At 31.8% G+C, this 16,624-nt stretch overlaps 1 protein-coding gene and 1 long non-coding RNA gene across 2 annotated transcripts; one reads left to right on the forward strand and one right to left on the reverse strand.

Moving 5' to 3' along the window:
- Positions 1-879: 879 nt before the first annotated feature.
- On the reverse strand, positions 880-1,868 carry LOC138348035 (uncharacterized). Its single transcript, XM_069296642.1, has 2 exons — positions 1,265-1,868; positions 880-1,139 (listed from the first exon to the last, which is right to left on the reverse strand). The coding sequence occupies exons 1-2, from the start codon at positions 1,866-1,868 to the stop codon at positions 880-882; spliced, it is 864 nt and encodes a 287-aa protein (XP_069152743.1).
- A 9,697-nt stretch (positions 1,869-11,565) lies between these two features.
- LOC112941269 (uncharacterized) lies at positions 11,566-15,293 on the forward strand. Its single transcript, XR_011220461.1, has 3 exons — positions 11,566-11,652; positions 12,313-12,387; positions 12,725-15,293. It is a non-coding gene; the product is annotated as an uncharacterized lncRNA (long non-coding RNA).
- The last annotated feature ends 1,331 nt before the right edge of the window (positions 15,294-16,624 follow it).

Genomic DNA, 16,624 nt, shown 5'->3' on the forward strand with positions numbered 1-16,624 from the left:
GACCTTCGGGAATTCCCTTACTACGGGGACTAACTCGATGGGAAGATTTCCGGAGTCTAAATCTTTGACTCTTACTATGTGATATAGACACCCTTTGAAGATCATTTTACAAGCCTTAGGATAAGAAATAAAACGACCTCTAGGAATAGAGTTTCCCCTTTTCCACTCTAAGACGGGTTCATTTGGAAAATTAAACTTGACCATTCTAGTTCTACAATCAATGGAAGCAAAATGATCATGCAACCAATCCATTCCCAAAATGATATCAAAATCAAACATATCCAATTCTACTAATTCAATATGATTAACTCTATTGGGAAACATTATAGGATAATTTTTATATACTCTCTTTGCAACCACCGACTCACCTAACAGGATAGTTACCATGAAAGGTTCATTAAAGATATCGGGCAAAATGTACAACTTTTTACCTACTAGAGGAGTAACAAAAGATAATGTCGCACCCGGATCAAGTAAAACGTATACATCAATAGAGAAGACTTTCAACATATCGGTCACCACATCGGGAGAAGTCTCTTGTTCACCTCTAGAGCAGAGAGCATAAAAGTGATTCTTCTTTGGAGCGTCAACATTAGAACCACTAGCTTACCCGCTACCTTTGTCTTGTCCCTTCATATTTGGACAATCCCTAACCTTGTGGATACTCTTGCCACACCCAAAGCAATTGTCCATCCTAATAAGGCAATCATCATAATGTTTGTTGCCACACTTTCCACAAGTTGGTTTCTTGCTTGGTGATCTAGTACCTACACCCCTTTGAGATATAGTATTAGACACCTTATCATTACGAGCCTTGGGAAATTTGATAGTAACTTGATTAGAAGACCTCTTTTTTAAATCTAGGCTTGTCCTCGATATCTAAAATTTGATAGTAACTTGATTAAAAGACCTCTTCTTAAATCTAGGCTTGTCTTTGATATCAAGCCTACCCTTTGAAGAACCACCATCAAAAGATTTTGCCCTCTTGACATTTTTACTCTTTCTCTTAGCCCTTGTCTCTTTCACTTGTTGAGCATGAACCATGAGAAGATAAATGTTTATAATGTCATGTAGCATAGCCGAATTACATTCTTCCTTCACGTCATCCGGCATTCCCATCACAGAGCGGCTCATTTCATCTGTAGGATCGGAAACCAAAGAAAAAGAATACATCAGCTCATTTCATCTCTAGGATCGGAGACCAAAAAAGGATCATACTTTGACAGTTTAGTGAATTTCAAAGATTATTCAAGTACACTCATACCTCCTTGACGAAGGTTGGTGAATTCCACCACTTTGGCTTCCCTCTTCTCCCTAGGAATGAACCTATCAAGAAAAGCCTTCTTGAAAATCTCCCAAGTCACCAGTCCACCTCTTAAAGGCCTATTGTCTCTCCATTGTACATACCAAGTTTGGGCCACATCTTTGAGTTGGTAAGTGGCTAACTCAATCTTCTCACTAGTAGTCAACCTCATAGCATAGAGGATATTGTAGGTTTTCATCAATGAACGCTTGGGGGTCTTCCTCAACTTTTGACCCATAGTTGTAGGGGGATTCATCCTAGTGAAATCCCTCAAAAGGGAGGCCATGGTGCCAACATGTTGGTTTTCTCGTGGTACAACCTCCCGGTTAGCTTGGGTCATGGCTTGAGTTTTAGTAGTGACGGCTTGTGCTTGAGTAGTAATGTCTTGGGCCATCTGGAGAAAGGCATCCCTTATGTCACCATCTTTCAAAGGTGGAGGATTGACCGGATCTTGGTCATCATTAGCTCCTTCTTCAAGAGGAGGAACTTGATTACCTTGGGGAGAAACTCCCACATTGGCAATCTCTTCATCAAGTCTTCGAGCGGTTGTTCTTCGAGTATTCATTGTCTATAATCACAATAAAAGGATTAGATGCTAAGGGAACATAGATCCAAGACTCTCGAGGCACGATATTTGGGTTTCCAAAAAGATGAGAATTTCCTAAGCATCATATAGTTTCTCACTCATAAGTGTGGCGCGCTTCACAATTATGAATAACAATCTACATAGACGTGGTTAAGTGAGACATTGACTCTTAATATATTCAACCTCATGCCCTAATACCAAGTTTGTCACATTCGAGGAGCACCCCTAGACCTAACCGGCGTCGGCGTCCTCATCGAGGACTAAGAATAGCCTCATAGCTTATTACATTCATAGGTTAAAATTTATGAAATTATTTTAAAACTTTTTTTTATCTATCTTGAAGTTTACATAGACATCTATCATACATACAATATATATTCATATTGAGTATACATAGACCCTTCGTATATGAAGATTATACTTTTATTGCACATATATATATAAAAGATATAACATAGTCTTAAAACCAGATGTCTCATCTCATAACAATTGGGCATAGCCCATACAACAATACAATAGGAGCCACATATAGGCTATACAATATTTTGTACTCAAATGAAAGAAATGAACATATTATCTTTAAGACTAGAACAATATCAATAGCTTGATAGTGGCATTGCCCTCGGAAAGTGAGGACCTACCCAACTTGGATGAGTGAGAATTCCAAATCTTCCTTCAAAGTCGTCTCAAAAGCCCTTCAACGACCGGAATGTAAAATGTTAAGAAAAAAAAAAAGAGAAAATAGGGTTAGTACATCATTTGTACTACATATGAGATCGTATGCACACACAATATGAAATCATTCTCAAAAGGGACATTTCATTAAAGTATGCAATTTCTTTTGAAAAAACTTTATTCACGTACAAGAAGATCATACCAATAAGTAAGACATACTCATTAAATCAAGATCATGTACATCACAAAACTAACAAAACTAAGCCTAGTCAAGTCAATAAGCATATCGACATGCTTGCACATATAATCAAGACAACTCTATCATCAAGTTATAACATCAACAAGCATGGGTTAAAGTTCATTTCAACATAACCAGAGCAAGACAATATACTCATGAACCCTCATTAAGTTCACTAGTGCAATGACTAAGCAAAACCACATAACCTTACTCAATCAAGTAAGCCTAACAAGAACTATAACCAATGTCCAACTTCACATAGCATGTCATTAAGAGTAAACATCATCATCATATTTTTAGCAATAGAGACCAAACATATATTCAAAGTGAATTCAACATCATAAGGTTTCATCAACATGTAAAATCGTCATATACATATCAGTTATATTATAAGCATATACATACATAATAACATCCTTCTAAGACTTCCCTTAAGACTAACTAGTGCAATGTATGGGTAGAGCTCATACCCCTTCCAAGACTAAGTCACACCTCTCAAGTTATCTTAGTCAGAGTCCATTTTATTTCTTTATTTTACTTTCAAGAAACATATTGTCTTAATCAACATAGACCACATGAGCCAATGTTGAATTTGGTGTCATAGAAACTTACATCGAAGGAAGACGGACTACTTACCAAGTTAGTACCATAATATGAACATAGCAACTACGTGGATCAACTAGCTAGTATTCTTATGGAGGCAACATAGTTCAATAACTAGGAGATATAGTTGGGACCCTATTTTTGATACATGCATTATAGCCTCCAATCTCAAGAGTACAGTGATCCTACCTTTCCTATGTGGGAAGGGACACTCCTCACTCTAGTTCACTCGGTGCTAAGCTAGAGTCCCTTTTAAAATGTCTTTAATGCCTTTATCAATCATCATAGCTTAATGTAGGTCATAAGGTGTACCCCTTGTATAATCATCATAATCATAGATCAATAAGAATTGCATGAGTATGTTCATTACAATTAGGAAAAATACCCAAGTACCCCCTCAATCTATGCCCGAAATCCCAGAAACACACTTATACAATACTAAGGTCCTATTACCCCCCCTGAACTTATTTTATATGTAATTTTCTACCTCTTTTTAGCCTACGTGGCATTAATTCAAAAAAAAAGTCAACCATCGTTGGGCCCACTAGATAGTGCCACGTAAGCTAAAAAGGGGTAAAAAATTATTAATAAAATAAGTTCAGGGGGGTAATAGGACCTTAGTATAGTATAAGTGTGTCTCTGAGATTTCGGGCATAGGTTGAGGGGGTACTTGGGCATTATCCCTTACAATTAACACTAGTGATGTTAGCATATTTACATATCACTTCATAATAAGGCACATTGGTAAGTTATCACCATCCTTATAACATTTACATCTTAGTCAACACCTCACAAACCATAGTAAATACATTTTAATTCAACATCATACCAACCCTATCAATCCTAATATAAGACATACTTCTATACAACATCATTACTTAACCACAAGTAACTACAATTGAAGTAAAGAATATAGATCACAAGGTATTACCATAAACCTCCAACATAACCCAACAATGGTACAATCATAATAGTAACCAACATAATAACAATGCCAATTTAATTATCATGCAACAATCCCTCTCTAGTTCATAGCCTAGTATTAGAGACTTAGATCAAGTTCATAGTCTACTTCACCATCTAGGTCAATTACTCAAGAAATAGCATAATTGGATTACAATGTATCAAAATCTACTCATAATTAGCATAATAACAATATAAGATAGTAATTCACACACTAACCAAGCCAATTGAATCAATACTATACAATTCAATTCAAGATCACAAACTAGGGTTAAGGGGAATAGGTCATTTTTTTCCAATTGAGACTAATATATCAAGAAGTAACATAATACATGTTAATATACTCATAATATCCAAAAGGAATCATAAACAAAATCAACTCACAAGTTCAATTTCGTATTGGAATGAAACCCATTTACAACTCTACTTTTTTTAAACAATTTGGAAGAACCCTTTGGGGAATGAGATACCAAAGGTGAAACGAATCTCGTAACTTGATATTTGATGAAGATTGATGGAGAAACTTTGAGTTTTCATCCCTATAACCTCCTTGAATTTTACCTTCTATGGTGTTCTTCTTCTTGGGAGAGAGAAAGAGGAGAGAAGGAGGAGCTATTTGGGTTTGGGAATTATGAGGGTTAGGTTAGTTTAATTAGGTTAGGGTCTTTATATAGGTTGTTAATTAACTTAATTAGACCTTTCTTAATCCCTAACTAATTAACTAACTACCTATTTAATTATTTTAACTCACTTAAAATCGTGCAGCAAAAACAGTGCATGAATGACGACTCCCCGTCCACGCCCCGTTTGTCAATGGACGACCACAGGACCCTCCGTCCTGGTTGGTCTATCGTTTTGGTCAGAGACTGGTTAAAATCCAGCCTTTTCCAAGTATTATAAGTGTCCATTGACGGATGAAATTGATGCCCCGTCAATTGGACCACGATCCGTTGGTGGCAAGTCGTTCGTACACTGCCTTAGGCAGCCCTTGACACAAATGTAAGGGTCCTCCTCAAGGTCTCTTTGTTGGTACTTGGGGAGTCGTACCCGGTCGTTTCGGCTATGAACTAACTCTAATACGTGTTAGACACCCTTCTATCAAAATTCATCATTTTCCAACTCCTAAAACTTTGTTAAATAGGCTAAGACATCGTAGCACCTCATTGAACTAGTTTTCGGACGTCATGGACGTACCTTGACGTTTTGATTTCTAGACTTTCTAAATGACTCAAATACAACATTATTGACCTTAAAACATATCCTAAACCTTTTGAAACCTATGTTAGCTCTAGAACACGTCTTCGACTTTCGAAGTATTACACATCTACAAATTATTTATTACTAATTTCGCTTACCTTTTATATATTTATTTAGTGTTATATTTGGTTGAGTCTATATGGATAAATGAGGTAAAAAAGATTGTCACATACCACAAAAATTAATACATAGATTAATTAATATTCAAAAGCATTTTTGTTAAAAACCAAATATTGATAATTGTTTTAGTTTTTCCAATTTTATATTACATTCAGATTTTGATAGTTACATATATAATTTTATGTATCTCTTATAAGTTATAACTCCATAAAAATCTATTTCAAAGAAAATTTAAAAGTGTGTTATGTAAGTAGAGAAACAGGGAGTGTTGTTATTTTATTTTTATATTTATGATATTTAGATTTAGATAATCACTATTTAATTAATATTTCTAGAAAGTTAAGATATATCAAATATGAACCCTTTATTTTAATATATATTACTACCTTTTAAATTAATGTAAGGGTAAAAATATCAATATAAGTCAAGTGACCCCTTTCTAGATTAAATAATGTTGAAAGTGTGAACTTTCAGTTACAACTTTACTTTCACTATAAATGTTTAAGATTGTGTTGCTAAAATTTAAAAATTGCTAATGCAATAGTTATTGAAGAAAATGGTAATATTTATTTTACAAACACACGTTTTTAACACATAATTCATTTTCACATATTTCTATAAAATTATTGAGGTATAATAGCACAAACTTCAAAAACATTTCAATTTTTTAGAATTGTATGGGAATTTTTTTATGAATAATGATCGCATATAAAGTAATATTTAATAAATGAAATAATAAATAATCTAACAATAATATGAAAAAATAAAAAAATGTTAAAGTGCTCACACGATATTAAGTAAAAAAAATTACTATGATTAATAATTATGAATTTATTATTCCTCATTACTAATTATTATAATCATCAGAAATTCCTATTCATTTAGTCATTGCCAATTTTATTGTTTCTTAATCTAAAAGTTTATATCCTAATTTAAGTAGAAAAATGTTATTATAATTAGGTGTGATGTATTTTTGTAATATAATGACCAAGATTGTCATTTTTAGAAATTTTTTTAAAATTATTATATTACCCTTCTCAATAGTTGACTCGATAAATTTTTGACTAGTCGATAAAGTTATTTGAAAATTTTGAACTATTCGACATCTACGATTATTTAGTTAGTGGATAATTATTAATTAAATAATTAACATTGTATTAATTGATTATTAATGGGTCAAGCCTATATCACATTTAATACCCTTACCACTAAGCCCATGTATTGAAAATAGGAAAAATTAGCAACCTAGTCAAAATCAACAACTTAATTAGTAAAAAATTTACTACTTTAAAAATATTAGTTAAAATGTCAAAAATGTCATTATTTTGAAAATGAATATGTATCCTAATTAAATCACTATTTTATCTTCTAAAAAATTAATTTATTTACATTCTCATGTATATTCATAGTTCACGTTTCCCAAATTATTTTTATTTCAAAAAAAAATCAAAATCTGTAAATTTTTTCCATGTCTCTCTCTTCCATATTTATCCCATAAGTAAAAAAAAAAATCTCTTTATATTTTCCTGTTCATATTCCTATTCAACCTTCAAATCCTTCTTCTCTTCAACCCCAATTTTCTTATTATTTTCTACCGAAATGTTATATTTTTATCTTCAAAATCTGGATTCACATAAATTCATCTAATTAAGGTATTTTCATCGTTATCTTCTTTTTTTAGATTTATTTTCTGATTTTATTGTTGTTTAAATCATTCTTATTTGGTGAAAGTCGGATAATATTTTTGCATATTTAGATTTTTGCATGTTGAGTTGAAGTCAAAGAACAATTTGTTCAACAATGTGTATTGAATATATTTGTAAATTTCTTGTTATGTACACTATGCAATATATATTAGTTTGTATTTCGTATTCAGTTGTTATTTTATTGTTGTATTTTGGGATCAATTTTTGTTAATTTTGATAATGTATCATTTTTTATTCATTCCTTCATATTTTTTCATATTTGTAGATATTCAATAATTTATGAATACATTTTACATGACTATGATATTTCAGATTTTATTAATGAACTTTCGTTGAATTTGTGTTGTATGCTATAGAACTTTTATGTATTTGTTGTATTTGTGGTATATGATCATTGTTAATGAATTTATTTTGGGTGATTTTGGATTCGGATGTGTTTATAATAGTTGTATTTTGTGTGAGCCTTGTTTGTATCCGTAAATTAAATATACACATTGTAATGTTATTTGTCCAAAGTAAATACATATTAGTTGTATTAGTGTATTCTCATTGTATTTTGAATTTAGATGTGTTTATTCAGTATATTCGTATGTATTCACAATTGTACTTGCATCATGGTATGAACAAAAATTTATTCAAGTAATATCACTTACTGCATACATAAAAATCATCATGTTATGAACAAAACTTCATCATAGTAATAAATATTATGTATTCACAATAGTAATTCTTCATATTTCATAGAAGTCACTTAACATATACGTATACAAAACAAATATTGAAACTGTATCCATTTTAGAACAAACACTTACAACATACATTATATTGATCATATTTGTTTCGTTAAGGAATACAACTTATTCAAATAGTCACACTTTATCCATAGTTCATACAATTTACAATCAAAACAAATACATACGAAAACAGAAAACGAAAATAGACTACTTGTTTGCAATTATACGAAACATGAACACTATGATTTACAATTATTTTCAATTACACTTTCAATTTTTTTCGTACCATATCAATTTCAAATATACGAAAACAGAATACGATTAACAATTATATCAATTATAAATAATTAGAAAAAGAATAACGAAGAAGCAATTATCTCGTCGAATTTGTATGAAAATCTTGAAAATCAAAAGTTGAGAGAATTCATAAGATTTCGGGAGTGTCGGTTGATTTCTGAATTTTTTGTAACTGATTAGAGTTTTAAGCAATAATTTCATCTTTAGTTTTTTTTTCTCTCTCTTTAATTTCTCCTTTCTGTTTTAAATATTTGTATTCTTTCAATTTATACAATTAAAAAAATTAAAAAGATACATAATAGACTAAAATTATGACATTTTTACTAAATAATGAAAGTATTGACAATGAGTAGTCCTTTTATATAACAAAATAGTGACATTATGAAAAATTTTCCTTAAAAATAAGTTAGTGAATTTGTCAATTTTAATTAAAAAAATTTAATTAGAAAAGAAAAGAGGCAGAAAACTTGTTCGGGTGACGAACGTGAACAAAAAACCTTACCCTTTAAGTGATAAGAGATAGAAATTTGTGGTGATCCTTTAATTCGTATATACATATGATTTCATGGTGATCTTTGTATATAATTATATTATATGTTGGTAGAAGTAATTAGGTCAACATTGTGGTAAAGGTTGATTTCTTTTTCTTTCAATTTGACAGGCACGTTAGGTTCCTATGGGAATGGTTCATAAGCATTAGTGCTAAATTATAAAGAAATTAGATCGGTGATAGATAATGAACAACCAATCATTGGGAGGGAGGTTATTTTTATCATAGAATAGGTATACAAATAATATTATGCCTAAAAGATTTCATTAGTCATACATAGTTGTGTTTAAACATATGATTGCATAAATTGGGCTCGGTATTAAATTTTATTATAAATATCACGTTATAATTCAATTTTTTTTTTATATATTAATATATGTAACTAAATACAATGGTGTTACTCTACTTTTTTTAAACAATTTGGAAGAACCCTTTGGGGAATGAGATACCAAAGGTGAAACGAATCCCGTAACTTGATATTTGATGAAGATTGATGGAGAAACTTTGAGTTTTCATCCCTATAACCTCCTTGAATTTTACCTTCTATGGTGTTCTTCTTCTTGGGAGAGAGAAAGCGGAGAGAAGGAGGAGCTATTTGGGTTTGGGAATTATGAGGGTTAGGTTAGTTTAATTAGGTTAGGGTCTTTATATAGGTTGTTAATTAACTTAATTAGACCTTTCTTAATCCCTAACTAATTAACTAACTACCTATTTAATTATTTTAACTCACTTAAAATCGTGCAGCAAAAACAGTGCATGAATGACGACTCCCCGTCCACGCCCCGTTTGTCAATGGACGACCACAGGACCCTCCGTCCTGGTTGGTCTATCGTTTTGGTCAGAGACTGGTTAAAATCCAGCCTTTTCCAAGTATTATAAGTGTCCATTGACGGATGAAATTGATGCCCCGTCAATTGGACCACGATCCGTTGGTGGCAAGTCGTTCGTACACTGCCTTAGGCAGCCCTTGACACAAATGTAAGGGTCCTCCTCAAGGTCTCTTGGTTGGTACTTGGGGAGTCGTACCCGGTCGTTTCGGCTATGAACTAACTCTAATACGTGTTAGACACCCTTCTATCAAAATTCATCATTTTCCAACTCCTAAAACTTTGTTAAATAGGCTAAGACACCGTAGCACCTCATTGAACTAGTTTTCGGACGTCATGGACGTACCTTGACGTTTTGATTTCTAGACTTTCTAAATGACTCAAATACAACATTATTGACCTTAAAACATATCCTAAACCTTTTGAAACCTATGTTAGCTCTAGAACACGTCTTCGACTTTCGAAGTATTACACATCTACAAATTATTTATTACTAATTTCGCTTACCTTTTATATATTTATTTAGTGTTATATTTGGTTGAGTCTATATGGATAAATGAGGTAAAAAAGATTGTCACATACCACAAAAATTAATACATAGATTAATTAATATTCAAAAGCATTTTTGTTAAAAACCAAATATTGATAATTGTTTTAGTTTTTCCAATTTTATATTACATTCAGATTTTGATAGTTACATATATAATTTTATGTATCTCTTATAAGTTATAACTCCATAAAAATCTATTTCAAAGAAAATTTAAAAGTGTGTTATGTAAGTAGAGAAACAGGGCGCGTTGTTATTTTATTTTTATATTTATGATATTTAGATTTAGATAATCACTATTTAATTACAAAGTATATTCAGTTTTTTGCTAAAAGTAGAGTCAAACATTTTTAACACTAGGCTTTTGATTGATCTATAAACTTAAATTTTAATTAATTAGCACAAATATCAATTCAACACACATCTTATATGCTATTAATCTTCATTATACTAGAAAATGAGAAGTTGTTAGAATAATATTTGGTGACTTCATTATACATACGTACTTCTGTTACTCAATAATAGTTCATATTAGTTATTTTTAAATTAAAAAAATATTATATTTTAGATAATGCGCAGATACATATATTAGTATTTTAAAAATTATAAGTATTTGAGAAAATTTTAAATGCAAGACAAAGAAAATAAGAAGATTTTTCTTATATTTCAAAATAGGACATATATACACATGATAACGCATGTATATCACCAAAACTATTTCAATTAAATTGTACTTTCACGTTCTCACATAAGATGCAAAGAAATATAAAAAAATAAAGTTTAGGTGGTACTTTAGATGTTTTTAATTACTTTGTCATTTTGAATTGACAGACCTATTAAGAAAACAATAATTGACATAGTGAGTTTACCATTTTATCTCTATTAAATATGTAGTGTATGAATTAAAATTTTAGAGATTTTCTAAAAGTTTTACTATAACCACCCGCTAGGTCTTTTAGAAAACTAGGACTATTTTAATTTTTTTTGTAGAGTTTAAAGATAAATTTTGGAAATATTCAGCAACTACAAGTATTTAGTTGATACATATATATTATATAATTAATTTATTTAAATAGTAATGGGTTAAATCCATTTTTTTAATTTAATAATATTTATCATTTGACCCATATATAATTTAAATAGATTAATAATTTTTTTCAGAAAAGAAAATAAGGGTTAGAAACTACCTTGTGCGGCGACGACAGGAACCAAACTAAATTGCTACAGTGACCACATTGATTTCCAGGTAAACCAATTCAAATTTATTTATGTCTGTATATTTAATTGTAGGATGCACTTATACTTATTCAATAAAATAATTTTAATACAATATTAAGTGAATAGATAATGCAATTAAGTTTTATAATGCCCACTGTATATGATTGGATGATTTTGATACTAGGAGGTATAGGTGAAAATTTTATTAGATTGAACAAAAGGAATAATCTATTGTGGACAGTCGTTGTTCGATGTGGTCCTTGGGGTATAGTGTAAGTATTATTTTTCTTAGTTAATTACTAGGAATGATTAATTAGGAGGGGATGAAAAGTGATAGAAAAGGGAGAACTTTGACCCATTGGTTCTGAGGTTGCTGCTTCTGGTTTTGTAACCAGTGGCTCCAGTTTAATTTGTTTAGTTGTTTCTTATATTATCAACTTAGTTATTAATATATTAAGATAGATAATTAAATATTAATATATAATTAGCATTGCATTTGAGAAACCTGGAGAGTTTGAGACTTAAAAATAGACTTCATTTTTAGGATGTATAAGACGTGACATATTGGTTGGCACCACAATTATGAGCTTGAATTATAGTAATTTGATGAGTTAGTGGTTTAGGTTAGAAGTGTAGTAATATAAGTGTTTATGAACTCGATAACTTACAAATACTGCATAATTGGTAGATTGAGAAAGCTCCGAAGCTTTGCAAAAAGGGAAGGAAAAATCTTGAGAATTGTGGCACGTGTTCGACACTCAAGGTATGTTAAGACTTTCAAACTTGTTGAAGGACGTTTTCCTAATTAAAGATTAAAAAATGAAATAGACAATGGGTAAGTGTGAAAGATGGGGGTCTCGTACCAATGGTGTGACAAGCATTAGTACGAGTACCGGTGATATAAAAGAAAAGTTTATTACTATAGTAGGCAGATGGAATTCGAGAATGCCAAAGCATATGGTTATTAGTTGATGTATTATTTAATTGAATTCCTTGTGATTATGTTTCTTATTTAATCTGCATTGAGGTGGTTGTTTATTATGCTGATATTTGATTGATCGGGATGCATCATCATCCCCTTTATTAAAATAATATTGCAGATGCATTGACATGAGATTGAGTATAAGTTGGGCACGTGGAGATCTTCCGTGCCGGGGATGGTGAGATGTTAAAATTATAATTTGGGCACGTGGAGATCGTCCGTGCGGAAATTATTTGATTTTATGATAGTGCGTGAGATCGTCCCCACGGACACGTGGAGATCGTCTGTGTCGGTATATGGACGCCATGAGTCACCCATGGGTCATGAACTCTCGATGTATTTTCGAGGAGAATCATGCATATACGGTTGAGAGAGTACTAGGTATTGTGAGGCATATCATTTCATGGTGTCATATAGCATTGCATCTCATGATATCCTTCATTATTGATGATTGTGTGTTGTTATTGGTGGTTGGACAGTACTTGATATTTGATTTTCTATATTTGATGAAATCTGATCGGTAAGTGTAATATAGACTTGTATAATTAAAAAATTGATTTTTCTTATATAAACTCGTCACTACTTCTTCGTTGTTAGTCAATGAGATATACTGGGTACACCTGATTTCATACTCATATTACAGTTGTTGCACTCTTTGTGGTGCAAATTGAATTCCGAGTACGATAACATCTCGTGGAGCATTTTGAGTCCGAGCTTAGAGTGTCTTGGAGTTATGGTGAGCTGCTTGGTTGTTTCGTGGTCCACACCTCCCTCCATCTTTCATTTATACTGTTACTTTAGTATTCAGACGGAATATTCCTTATGTTTGGAATTGACATTTTAGTTTCAAACTTGCATCATATTTAGGAGCTCTTGTACTTATGACACCATTTTGAATGGTATTTTTAGTTTTCTGCATTTCGTAATTGTAAAGAACTTAGTGTTGAAGATTTTCACTTAGTGTTTACCTTTTAATCATTAGTTAATTAAAATTGATAAAATATGTTGGATTGGCTTACCTATTGATTGGATACATAGGTGCCATCAAGACTTGTAAATTTGGATCGTGACAACTACCTTTTTCATTAGTTGAGGGTATAATAGGTAAAAAATGTCCTTCTTGATTTGTCAAAATGGACAACTAATTAGAGACAACTATAAAAGAAAAAGTGTACAATAATTAGGGACAGAGGGAGTAATAGGACCTCTATAAAATAGAAGGTGTCCATGATATTTCAGTTATAGTTGAATGAATACTCATGCATTTTGCTAAATTTTAAGAAAATCAAAAATTAAAAGAAAAAGGACATAAAGTCACTAGTGAAGTTATCCTGAATTTTCAAAATGGTTCCTTAACTTTGTAACAGTCCTATTACCCCACTAAATAATTTTGAGCAGATATTTTATTATATCATTTTTCATCCACCTGACATGGAAAGTGGTTTGCTCACTCTCAAAGAGAGTGAACAACCTAAAATAACTAATATAATTTTATTTCTACAATTTTTATTATAAAATATATTTTCTTATTATTTTCAATATTTTTCCTGAGAAAAGGGTCAAATGCCCCCTCAAGCTTTGGTCATATTTCTAACTACACACTTAACCTTTGTGGGGGCCCTATTACCTCCTGAACATTATATATATATATATATATATATATATACACACACACACACCCTCAAACGCTGACGTGGTCACATATGTGAACTCACATCCGTGTGGCGCGTAAGAACGTGATAAAATGTCCATGTGGAGTCCAAATAAGCCTCCCAATGGTAACTTTACTCTTTATTTAATCATACATTTATTTATTTTTATTTTTTTTCACTTTGTTCTTCATCCACCATCGTTCTTTGTTCATCTTGAACAAAAGCTCCCTTCTTCTTTGTTCTTCATCCACCATTGTTCTTCATCAACCATTTTTTTATTAGCAATCATTTTCGTAACTTCTTCAACTAAGATTGAAGTTAGGGTTTTCAATTTTGTCGAATTTTAGCTTGATTCCCCCCCCCCCTAGTTCGACAAATTATTTTTTTTTGTTATTAGGGTTAGTAATGTCTAACGTGAAATTGAATAAGCTATGGATGGAAGAATCAGACCCGATGCTCAAAACCTTAGTAAGATGCAAACATGGAAATTTGTTGCATATGCAGACTTCTTGGTCGAAGTCGAGTCCCGGTAGACAATTTGGGTCATGCCCCTAGTATGGTATATGTTACTTTTCTTCAGTTATTTGATTTTGTTTAACTGATGTGAATGTTAATAACATAATATATTATTTTTATTTTTTCAATCGAACAATTGAATTTTTTTTTATGGAGAGATAGAGAGGAAATCGATCTAAAATCATCCTCCCAAAATTGGTGAACAAAATCAAAGAGTTGGAAGATGAAGTTTGGAAGAGACAGATTCAAATCAATGAACAACAAGTTCTGATTGATAATTTGACAGGAGAGAAGAGGTTCAAACGAAGAAATTTGAAATGGTGTACGTTTGATTGGAAGGTTATTTTATGTATTTTGATTTGTGTTGTAGCCTTGTTCATGAACAGCCTATTTCAAAGTAGGGTTCTTTCAAGTATTGAAGTAATTGAATTGTCATAGCGTATGTCAGTAGTTAGTAGTGAAAGGATTTGAAAATCTATATTGATTGTCTTATGTATTATGAGAAATTTTTTATATCAATATCATTAATCTTTTCGATTGTAAACATGTCTTTAGTAGACATAACACCATTTTTAAGAGTGTCTATACTACAACAAATAAGTATAAGCATAACACAATTTGTAAGAGAAATGACCTTTAATAGACATAATCGATTGTAAAATAGGCCTCACACAATGTCAAATTACAATAAAAGATCAAAACAAAAACATAATTTGATGTTCAATACTAGTACATCATCATTAAAAATGGGAAATGTTTTCTTGCCTACTTAAAACAGTCCTGCAATATCATTACTTCCTAGATTGGATTGGTTGAACTACTTCTTCTTGATTTTCTCTGTTCCCCTCTCATTTGTTGAAGTTTTCTTGTTGTGATTGCTACTTTTCCATTCCATTTCAACTTGGGTGCAGTACTTGATTTGTTACCAATATCACCAATAACATCAGCAGATTTTGTCACCTTTGTTGAACCAGTAGAGAAAATCTTACAACTTGACATCCGAGGCTGTATTCAAAGTATGAAATAATACTGACTGAAATTGTATTTAAACATTAAAAAATAGTATAACTGAATCAATAGAAAACACTTACATTAAGAGCATTGAATCCATCTTTAGCTTGAAACACACCCATTCCAATGACTGCTTGCCTTTTGTATGAGGTTGTGTTCCCCTACCCCTTCGTCTTCCTTTGTTACTATTATTTGGCGATGGACATGTAAAAGGTGCACTAGGTGTTACAGGTGGTCTTCCTCTTGCACTCTTTGCATGTGTTGCAGATGCATTAGGTGCACTAGGCATGGCAGGTGATCTTCCTCTTGCGCCTTTTGTAGGTTCTGTAGATGCACTAAGTCCTGGAGATGCACTAGGTGCAGAAGGTGGCCTTCCTCTTGATCTCTTTGCAGGTCCTGGAGATGCATTAGGTGTTGCAACAGATGGTCTTCCTCTTGAACTCTTTGCAGGTCCTGGAGATGCACTAGGTTTTGTATGTGGTCTTCCTCTTGACCTATTTGTAGAATGCTTAGCTTCTGTTTGTGCTTTCTATATACATATAGTTAAAATAAATATAATTATTACATATGAGAGTACTATCACATACCAAATTAAAGTTAAAAATTTTACCTTTGATCTGCCTAAACCTGAAGTTTTGCGCTTTTCATTGTCTGTATTTGATGGTTCTTCCAATGCTAATGACTCAACCCTTTGTGGACGTCCTCTCTAGTTGTGGCCTAAACATTATAGTTACTACATGTCATGGCAAGTCAAGTTCTAGGTAGCTTTTCAGATTTTTTACTTTTACCAGCTTCCTTCTTTCTAAGTTTACCTGTCCTGCCAAGCATGCTTTTTATTT

Source organism: Solanum lycopersicum, chromosome 4, assembly GCF_036512215.1.
Source record: "Solanum lycopersicum chromosome 4, SLM_r2.1".
Taxonomy (NCBI): Eukaryota; Viridiplantae; Streptophyta; class Magnoliopsida; order Solanales; family Solanaceae; genus Solanum; species Solanum lycopersicum.